General features: G+C 47.3%; 1 protein-coding gene across 1 annotated transcript in view; it reads right to left on the bottom strand.

Moving 5' to 3' along the window:
• The window catches only part of Galnt18 (polypeptide N-acetylgalactosaminyltransferase 18), a 299,626-nt gene extending 289,606 nt beyond the window's left edge, over positions 1-10,020 (bottom strand). The window contains exon 1 of the mRNA XM_051149225.1: positions 9,667-10,020. Coding sequence (XP_051005182.1) covers positions 9,667-9,901 — 235 coding nt within the window. The 5' untranslated portion in view covers positions 9,902-10,020. The remainder of the gene's footprint in view (positions 1-9,666) is intronic.
• Between the last annotated feature and the right edge of the window lie 361 nt (positions 10,021-10,381).

The raw sequence follows: 10,381 nt of genomic DNA on the forward strand, positions 1-10,381 counted from the left end.
AGAAGAAGAAGAAGAAGAAGAAGAAAAAGAAGAAGAAGAAGAAGAAGAAGAAAGTAGGTTCTGAAAGTCCAAAGTCAGGTCTCATAGGTTGAGGCTCTGGGGCCTTTGAGCTACCACACCTAACAGTCAAAAGCCACCATGGTCAGAACACTGGTTGGAGAGAGAGAGAGAGAGACAGAGACAGAGACAGAGAGAGACTGAGAGAGACAGAGAGACAGAGACAGACAGAGAGACAGAGACAGACACAGAGACAGAGACAGACACAGAGAGAAAGAGAGAGTGCGCAAGCACTCTGGTGAGGCAGAAAGCAAGAGAGGCTGCCTCATATTTGTAAGTATGTGTCTTTTGGGAACCAACTGGCTTCTCAGAGAGCTATAGGACTCTCTTCCAAAGGTGATGGTCAAGGAGCTAATTCTCTCCCACTAGGCTCCACCCCTCTAACCACTAACCCTTCCAACCTAGCACACTGGCACCAAGATTCCAGTACACAAACATTTGGGAAACACTCAAATCCTTCCCAACCCAGGGACTATTTCTCACCTATGAAACCACATCTCACTGGCTTGTTGAGACCAAGGGAACCAGAATGCCTTCCCTCAGTATCACTAACCATTTCAATAAAGACAATAAGAAAGTGACCCCACATCGACTCTGCCTACCCAGCCTCTGGCCCAGTGTTCTCTTCCCAGGCAGTCTTCAATTTCACAGAAGCTTGTTGCCATTAACATAAATCAAAGTTTCTCATTTATCACTTCAAATCTTTATTTAGGGCTACAGAGACAGCTCAGTGAGCAAAAAGCCTGCTTTGACATCACAGGACCTGGTCTCAGTCCCCCAGAACTTGGGTAAAAGTGGCAGGCATGATGGCACACACTTGCAGTCTCTGCACTGGAGGGGCATGGAAGGGCTCCCTGGAGCTCTCCAGTCAGACAGCCTACTTGCTGAGCTCCAGGCCAGTAAGAGACTTTGTCTCAAAATAGAAGATTACAGCACCTGATCAATGACATCTGAGGTTTTCCTCTGGCCTCTACATGCATGCATGCATAAATATGTGCATGTACCCATGCTCTCAAACACACACACACACACACACACACACACACACACACACACACACACACACGGTGGGGGGAACACATATGTGTACGCATACATTTACAAGCACAAAAATCTCTTAGCTTTCTTGCTCTCTTATTCATTGGTCCAAACAGTTTTTGTTCTGTTCTAAACTCCCTGGTGCTATCAGCAATCTTCAAAGCGTGTTTAGGCCAAGGTCTCTGAAATACCTTTCCATGCCTCTGGAATCTCAATGACTTTTAACTCTCCCCCAAGGAGAGAGATGTTGGGACAAGTCAGGTGTCAAAACTCAACTAAGCACGCAAGAAGCTAAAGGCGCAGCCCTCCCCATGCCTTGTCGAGCAAGCCAATTTGAGACTTGAACTTGAGAAACTAGTAAAATGGGAACATTCACGGAAGAGTTGGTACCACCTTCTCTGGGAAGCATTTTCCATTGTCCTTACAGTTCAGAGGTCACTTCTCTGGGCCACCCCTGCATCATCCTTTTGTGAGCTTTTGAAGGACAGTGGCAGTAAAACGTGGCCAATTAATTGTGCCCGCTGGCCTCTGTGCCTCTTCAGCTGTGGCTTCGTACAAGAGTGCTCTCAATATCTCTCTGGAATTAGCTATTTAGTTGTTTGCACTTGAGCCATTAAGGACAGCTTCATCTTCCAAAACCCGAACTCAACAAACCGAAGCTGAGCCTCGGGCAGTGAGAAAGAACCCATCTCCAAGCCGCATGCACACTGCAGTGATCCGGCTACCACCATATCTTCAGCCATAACTGTGTAGCTAGAAAAGCCACGAAACCACCAACATTCACATACCCAGGATGCCTTCCACCTAAAGTTCCAGTTGGCTGCACTCAGCAGATTCCGGAAAGAGTGCAGAGACCCATGGAGAAGGTTCTAGAACAGCTGTTGCTCACAGTCACTGGCACAACAAACCTGACGTGGGAACAGTTGTGGGGTAATTTCCTATTAACAATAACTTAAGTAGCAAGGCTTAGGAATGATTAACTTTAACTCCACAAATTAAAGCAATTTCAAGGTTAACACACTCCCCAGCATACTAATGTGCTTCCCTGTGTGGGAAAGGAGAGGGTAGGGTGACTGTGAACGCACTGTTAGAACATGCCTGATCCCAGCACTGCCCTGAAGAGTGTGTGTGAAGGCATGTTACAAAGGAATAAGAATGTGGGAGTCCTTCTGTGCAGCCTGGCATTGCAAGATGGAGCTGCCTGTGACCCAAAGGCAAAGTGGGGCTTTTAGAAGACAACTATTGTTTGTAATTTAGAATAATCAAGTCCCTGCCAAGTTGAAGAAAGATGGTTTGCCACTCCCAGAATACGACAGCCACCCGCAGCCCCAGTGCTCTGCTTCTGCTTCTATGTATCAATATCTCTGACATTTATAGGCATCTAGGCTAGTGAGATGGTTCATTGGGTAAAGGTGCTGGCCGAAAACTCTGGCGACCTAAGGTCAATCTCTAAAAGCCACACAGTAGAAGGAGCGAACCACTATCTATAAGTTGTTCTCTGACCTCCACCAGCACACCACAGCACGTGCACGCTCATGGGTATAGGCACATAGAAAACTCTGGCCCTCTGGCTTCATGCAGCCCTATCTCTTCCCAGCTGGCTGCTCTCTTGCTCCATGTGTCCCCTCTACTCAGTAGGGTATCTCTGCAAAGCCTTCAAATGACATCCTTCCTGTGTGCTTGTCCATAGGAAAGCAGGCCGGTCCAAACTCTTGGATAAAACCAAAGGGGGAAAAATGGGCGACCCTCATGCCCACAGCCTCTCCAGCTTCCCCAAACAAGTGAGGTCAGAATCCTACAAAACAGCAACAGAAGTGCACCTAGAACCTGTGTGTGTGTGTGTGTGTGTGTGTGTGTGTGTGTGTGTGTGTGTGTGTGGCTTAGTGTGGCTTAGAATCTCACGAATTTATCTGGAAAACAATCTAAGTGAACCTCAGTGGCTGGCGCTGACCAGCAAGGCCCTCACGAGCTGGACTGTGGCTCGCTTTTGATTCTAAGTTCTCCTTCATATTTGTCACCAAACTGCTTACCAAGGACAAATAGTGATTTGTGTCAAGTGAGCAGGAAAGAATGTGGAATTCATTTATTTATTTTGCAGCCCGTACACTTCTGGCTGAAGAGGAAAGTCCTTGACCATAGGGAGACGCTGTATGCTTTAGCAAGGTCCTGCTCCATAAAGACGTGGTCCCAGGCTATTAACAAAAGCAGTTAGGCTCAACCCCAAGTCCTGGTGTTGACACCCTCAAGGCTCCACTGTCTGTTACTGACAGAATTTTTAAGCCATGGCTCGTTCTGAAAATTAAAGCTTTTCTGCTTAGATGATAATTTTTCCCCAAATGATCTTAGCACTCAGCTGGTATCCCTCTCTCCTGGGGGACAGGGGACACCCAAAAGCTACAGGACCTTTGTTCCCAATCTGATGCTTTGGATCTGAGACACGCTAATAGGCACATGATTTGCCTGATAAACTCGATGAAACAAAGAGCAGCCAATGACCCAACTGACCTACTGTGGCTGGGAAGAGGCTGACTGTAGGAGTGAAATAGTAGATTTAGAAATGAGTCACATAGCGAAACTCGGCTCATTTGTGGCGTTTTGAGGGGCAGTAGATGGTGTGAGACAGTTCAGTATCACCCTGGACTTGCTCATTCTTTCAAATGCTTCAGGCTGCCATCATCCCTCCTAGAAATGGCGCTGTCAGGCCTTCCCTTCTCTCCCGAACTGAAGTAATGCACCAAACACTACATTCAAACTGGAAGGAAAATGTGTTGTAGGGATATTGGAGGGTGCTGGGGTATTGGGAGTACTGGGGGCTGATGATGACACATGACCCTGTTACTATTACTAAGGCCCCAGATTAAACCTTCTAGAAATTTGGGACTCCTGGAGACACAGTTGGAAAGCCTCTGACTTAGGGCATCTATGTAAAACAAACATTTGAGGCTAGGTAAAATGAGGCCCAAAGTTCACATGGCAGTATCATATAAAAGCTGGGCAGGGTGGTGCACATATGTAACCTCGGTGATGGAAGCTCACTGGCCAGCCCATCTAGGCAAATCAGCAAGCTTCAGGCTCAGTGAGAGACCCTGTCTCAAAACATGTAGTGAGCAATTAAGGAGGATTCTTAACATAAACCTCCAGCTTCTGCTCACATGCATAGGCGAGCACACACACACACACGCAGCACACACATGCAGCACATATACCAAACACAAAATGAATTTTAAAAACTAAATATGTATATAACATATATATAACATAGGCAATCATGCCTATCTTCATTAATTTACTAAAATACCTATGAAAATATGTAAAACACACAAATCCCCAACACTGAGATGCCAAGAGAAAAATGATTCCCACAAGACAAAAACACACCCAGAGGTTCAGGGAGGGTATTGAGTTCTAGCATAACCAAAGAAGTACAAATCAAAAGACTCAACTGTCTTGACAGTAATTCCATTTGCCTAGAACATGCTGAATGATAAGAGCAAAGGCCAGCCCTCGGTGACCCCGGCACAATACTCCATTGTCGGAGGCTGGGTGGAAAGGCTTTCCTTTTGAAAAATAATATTTTATTTTTAAAAAATGTTCATCCTCTCGAGTCACTGGTAGTTCTGCAGCTCCATCTTTGAGAATAGTACAAAGGGGAAAATAGGTGAGGCAAGACACTTATGTTTTTCCTAAGTGTCTCCATTGCCTAGCAAATGTCCACCCTTAGGGGACATTGAATGAAAAATGAAGTATTGCTGGTGGAATGCTATACAGTCACTTAAAGTGTTTGAGTACATTTTCTTAAGCAATCTTCCATTCTGCTCTACAAACCTGCATGCATCCCGTTTCCCCTGTGAAACAATTCCCATGATGCTCTTGTCCCTGCGTGGGCTTACCTCTAGTAGGTTGTGCCTCCCCCTGCCCCCCACCAAGTGTAGTCAGTTGCTTTTCTCCTGTGCTGTGGGCCTGTTGCCACGCACAGCAATGCCATTGGGACTTGTTGCTGTAACTGCTTAATTTAATTACATGATATGAAAACCCATGAAGACTGACTCCTAAAAAGAAGAGAGTGGCCATCTCTATGCTTTGGGAAGACCAACCACTTAAGGAGTCACATTACAGGCCAGCAAAAGCATTCCAGAAAAATTAGACAGAAATCATAAAATGTTCAGGCAACTACATTGAGATTGCTTCCAAGTACCTTTCAGCCCCTAGTGGATTTTAAAGAAAATGGGAGAAAGCTGACTTTATCAACAGGATGGACTGATGCTAGGATGGTCATGGTCTGTGCACAGAGGACAGGGGAGCATCTAGTGGAAGACCCACCCCAAGGACAACATCTTGACTGACAACATTGAAAGGCTACTAATGGCTGTACATTTGAGTAACAGTCAAACATTTACTATGTGTGCAATGGTCCTCCCTCTTCCTCTGGTGTCTGAGCTCATTGACTCACTTGAAGTGCCAGCCATGCTGACAACAGGAATCCTATTGTCCTTAGAAAACAAGTGTGGATCCAGAGTGTCCCAGTTCCCCATAGTCCCCAGTAACTTCCACCCAGCTCTTGACAGAGCAGCGAGAGGGACCTCAGGTTGTCAAGAGATAAAGGTTGAAAGAATAAATTATGTAGAAAACAGAACCAAAAAAAAAAAAAAAAAAATGCTTTCTTACAAAGGGCCAAGGAAAGAAGGCAGAAGAAAGTTTACACTCCCTACATGTGTACTCGAGTGGGCAAAGCCAGAAGGAAGGCTCTCAGTTACAAAATAGTTCCTGGGGTAGAATGGATCTTGAGATGTCCCATACATTCTTAAACTGTCCCTTAAACATTGGCACTTTCTTCACAGATTCAAAAAGATACTAACAACAAAAGCCATTTTTGTTTGTACTTGGTACATAAAACCAGACATGAGCCAAGAAGACTAGCTTGGTGTGATTGCCTAACATGGCAAACCCTTGATTTGTCCCCAGCACCACATAAACTGGGTATGGTGGCTCACACCTATAACTCCAGCATTGGAAAGACAGAAGCAGGAAACCTCAAGGTCCTCTTTGCTAGGTGGTGCGTTTGGGGCTAGCCTGGAGCTACTGTCTCAGAAAGAAAAGAAGAAAGTGGAAGAGAAGGAAAAAGAGGAATTTCTCTTTCCAAGTTCTCTCAGACTTGGAGTTCCTGTAACAATTCATTTGTCTGCCTGACCATCTCCAACAAGGTGTAATGACCTGAGTTGAAGCCAGTACCAGGAACTACTTGGTGTTTCCACCCATCAGGATACTTATGTTACAGTCTGAAGTTAACCACTCTAATAGTTTAACACCTACTTGGTTAAAAAAAAAAAAAAAGAAAGAAAAATAGTGTTCAAAAAATATAATTTACATTCCCAAGAGATTCGCACACACCATCTAATTAAATCATTCAATCAGAAAACAAATTAAAATGAAATATCATTGTGGTCCCCAAGAGAAAAATCAACTTTTCAGTCATCACTAGAACAGACCTCTAGGGTACCGCTCCAAAGCCTCCTCTAATTGCAAGTCCTCAGAACATCCTGCCAAACACCCAGTGACATTTGCAGCTTCCTGGTCAGCTCTCCTTCCAAAGAGAAGAGGAGCCCGGGAGATGCTCCGAAGCTAAGCTTGTCCTTTGGAAACTGGCACACTCACACTCATGACTAACTAGGGTGTTGTGCATCAGTACAGGGCAGTCTCTCATCCATCCAGACTGTCTCTCTTCTACCTGCCATGAACTGCCCAGAGAGTCATCAAACATTTGTTAAGGGAATGTGACCTCTGCCTTCTTCGGGAAACGGCCCTAGTATAGCAATAGAAAGCATATCCATGTAAAAACACTACTGGCCCCACCATCCCTCCAAGATCCTCAGGTGCCTTTCACTAGGATATAGCCATTCCCACAGCTGCCAACCAATCCCAAGACAGCACTCTACCTCTGTGAGCCTCTGGCCTTCTTAGCAGACAGTATGTTATACAGTTAAGAACACAGACTGACACCTTCCTAGTCTACAGAACCAAGCACCAAAGTAAACAGTAAAAGTCACCTGGATGTGCCGGCACCCATCTGGGATCCCAGCTGATGTAAGAGGGTCTCAAGTTCAAAGGCACCCCTACATGGCTACATGTAAGGCCTTGTCTCACAGCAAAACAAACCAGAGGCCCTGTAGCTCTCTGGGTTTAGATCTCTGAACTAGTGACCAGCAGATGGTGACCTGGACTGGTGGGTCTAGTAGTCTCTCTCCAGACCTCAGTTTCCACATCTGTAAGATGGAGCTAATACCACCAACCTCACAGGTGCTAACAGTAAGTCAGCATATGGGAAGAGGGCGCAGCATGTAACAGGTGCCATACAATTCTCAGCTAATTCTTGTTGTCAGCCTTAGAACCCTCAGCTCCACAGTGTGATAAAGATTACTCAAAAAGGCTCTCCTGATGCAAGAGACTTAGACAGTGGGTCTATGGCAACCACCCACATCCTTAAGGGCAGGGCTTGACTCACAGACTTTATGGTTCTCTTACCTTTGAGCCTTAAATCAAAGTCCAGGGACTGTTCTGGAACCCTGGGGGAGGGCTGTCACCATCACCACAGAACCACAGCACAACCAGCCAGCTAGCCTTTGCCATCCGTGTGCTTCATGTCTAGCCTTTCCCAAGTCACAGCCTCACCCTCTGCAGGTAGTGGCTTTTGACTTTATTGTCTTTGTATTATATTCATTTCCTACTGCCCAAAGTACAACTGGACTGACACAGTCTTAGCAGACTTCCCTCCTCCTCTTCTTCTTTTCTTCTTCTTCTCCTCCTTCTCCTCCTCCTTCTTCTGGCCCTAACTCCCACAATTTAGCAGGTAAACACTCAGATGTTCTAAAGTTTCTTGGTAGAAAATCTACAAGTTTTTTTTTTTTTAACTTCCACACTGGTTTTCATGTGGAACCTTGTGACTCATGTGGCACGGTCGACATTGAACATGAAAGGAGGCTGCTCAGTGCTGAGCTCCTGGGTTTGCGGAACCCTCGAAATGATTCCTGAACCCGCCCGTCCCTTGCCCCCCCCCCTTCCCTGACTAGATAGAAAAGAACAGGAGACTCATTTTGAACACATATACCCGGCAAACATGTGAATGGAAGTCTCTCCCAATCCTTCTGCGGACTGGAGATGTCCAAGCAAGGCACAGCCTTGAGTCCATCCCCTAGAATACAAGAAAAGCCATGTTTCCATCACTGACAAATATCAATTCTGACCCAAGGGATAGAAACAGCAAGTAAGAAATGGCAGCAACAGGCACTATGGCACAGACAGTTTGGTCTGTCGGGCTCATTGCTGGGCTGAGGCGGAAGCAGGTCTGAAGAGCTGTCAAAGGCTCCTCTTCTAGGGGGCCTCAAAGTCAAGAGCTATGTGGGAGGTACACCAGGTCAGAGAGTGGTCCTTGGTAAACAGAGCCGGCCGCCTTTGGCTCAGACACTGTCAAGGTCTACCAGGTGCCTATGGGCCTGCCAGGTTTATAGGCAAACTAGCTGAGTTCCATCTGTAAGAAGCCCTCCATGTCTTAGAAAGCAAGGAACACCTGGAGTGGACAGGGAAAATCCATATTGCTAGCTTGAGTGAGCACATCTTACTCTAGGCTCCCTGAGCTCCATCACTTCCCTCAGACACTCAGACTGCCTGGGGTCCCATCAGGAGAGTCCTCTACATGCCACTGTCCCTTTGGACCCAGTCTGGAGACACCCACCCATTGCAGCCTTGGATTTCAGACCCAACTCCTGTGGGTTTGTCTATTCTACCATGGCTGTTTCCTGGGCCTGGAGTATAGCTGCCATACAGATTAGCCTTTGCTGGGACCCAAGAGGTTGGGAAGGAAAGCCACAGCGTGGGTTCTCTCTGTCCTAAACAGAAGCACCATGTAGTGGACTAAACTTCTTCTTGAGTTTGACACCTGCACACAGGGAAGGGCCCTGGACCTGCAGGTATGCTATAGCTAGGGATGGTTTTCCATTTAAATTGCTCCCTGCAGTCCTAGTACTACTGAGGCTGGTGCTGATACTGGGGCGATACAATCTTCTAGTTTGTGTTTGTCCGAAAGCTTGCTGCCCCTTAAAGCCCAGTTACGGTCATACAGGGCATCTCTCCTGTCTCTCACAAGCGGCCAAAAGAACCCTTTTGCCCTTGTGCTCTCTCTTAGGTACACAAACATCCACAGTCAGACACACTCCTGGACTACTGTGTGATCCTGCGATCCCGGGAAGGAGCAGCCTGGAATCATAGGCGCATTTGGACACGTGCGCAGCACGTCCCCATACCGACAGCAAGCTACACACACACACACACACACACACACACACACACACACACACACACACACGTGCATACACTACACACATGTGCCACAGAAAGACTCGCAGGGCGGCAGAGAGAAAATCCAGGACACCAGTTCTTGCAGTCTCTCCAACCACGCAGCTGCCACCCCAAAGCCCTCCCTGCAGTCACTGGCTGCATTGGCCCCAGCACATCCCACAAGCAGAGCACTGGGCACTGCTCGGCCTCTCGCATGGCTCAAGTTTCCCAGGGCGCCAGTACCTTGAATATGCTGTTTGATGACATTCTCCAAGTGGTCCAGCCGTTCGATAATTTTCAGGGTGTCCCCTTTATCTCCCTCTAGCTTCTTGTCGGGCACTGGCTCCTGCCCCCGCACATACACGCTGGCGATGTAGTTGGTGACCCAGCCCACGTACAACAGACAAATGATGTTGGTCATGCCGCTCAGGATCACGCAAGTAGACACCAAAGTTTTGGTCTTCCTGGTACACACCATTCTGGGGTCCCTCCTCCATATAGAGCTCCCGGGGCCCCTCCTCGCTGCGCACCCCAAACTCCCCCGCACTCACACCCCTTGGCACTCCTGGGGCCTCTGGGTACGCCAGCACCTAAGTCTTAAGGCACGCCAAAGGCGGGTCCTGGAGCCGTGCGAGTCGCGGTTCCCAAGTTTGTAGCTCCTGCCGCTGTCCACCCTGAGAAAGAGCTCCACAAAGGAAACGGGGTGGGCTTTTTTTTTTTTTTTTTTTTTTTTTTTTTTTTTTTTTGGTTTGGTTTGGGGGTTTTTGTTTTTTGCTTTGTTTTTTTCCAAATTCAAAATCCCCCGAACCTTTCCCTAGGCGGTCACGAGTGGCCGGCCGGCAGTGGCGCGACGCGACCTGCAAGCCTGAGAAACTTTGTCACTTCCAGGGTCCACGGCCGTTCTGTTTCCCATCTCCAGCGCCCGCTGCCTAGAAGATGCCACCAACCCGCGCTGCTC

This window comes from Acomys russatus, chromosome 7 (genome assembly GCF_903995435.1).
Source record: "Acomys russatus chromosome 7, mAcoRus1.1, whole genome shotgun sequence".
Lineage (NCBI taxonomy): Eukaryota > Metazoa > Chordata > Mammalia > Rodentia > Muridae > Acomys > Acomys russatus.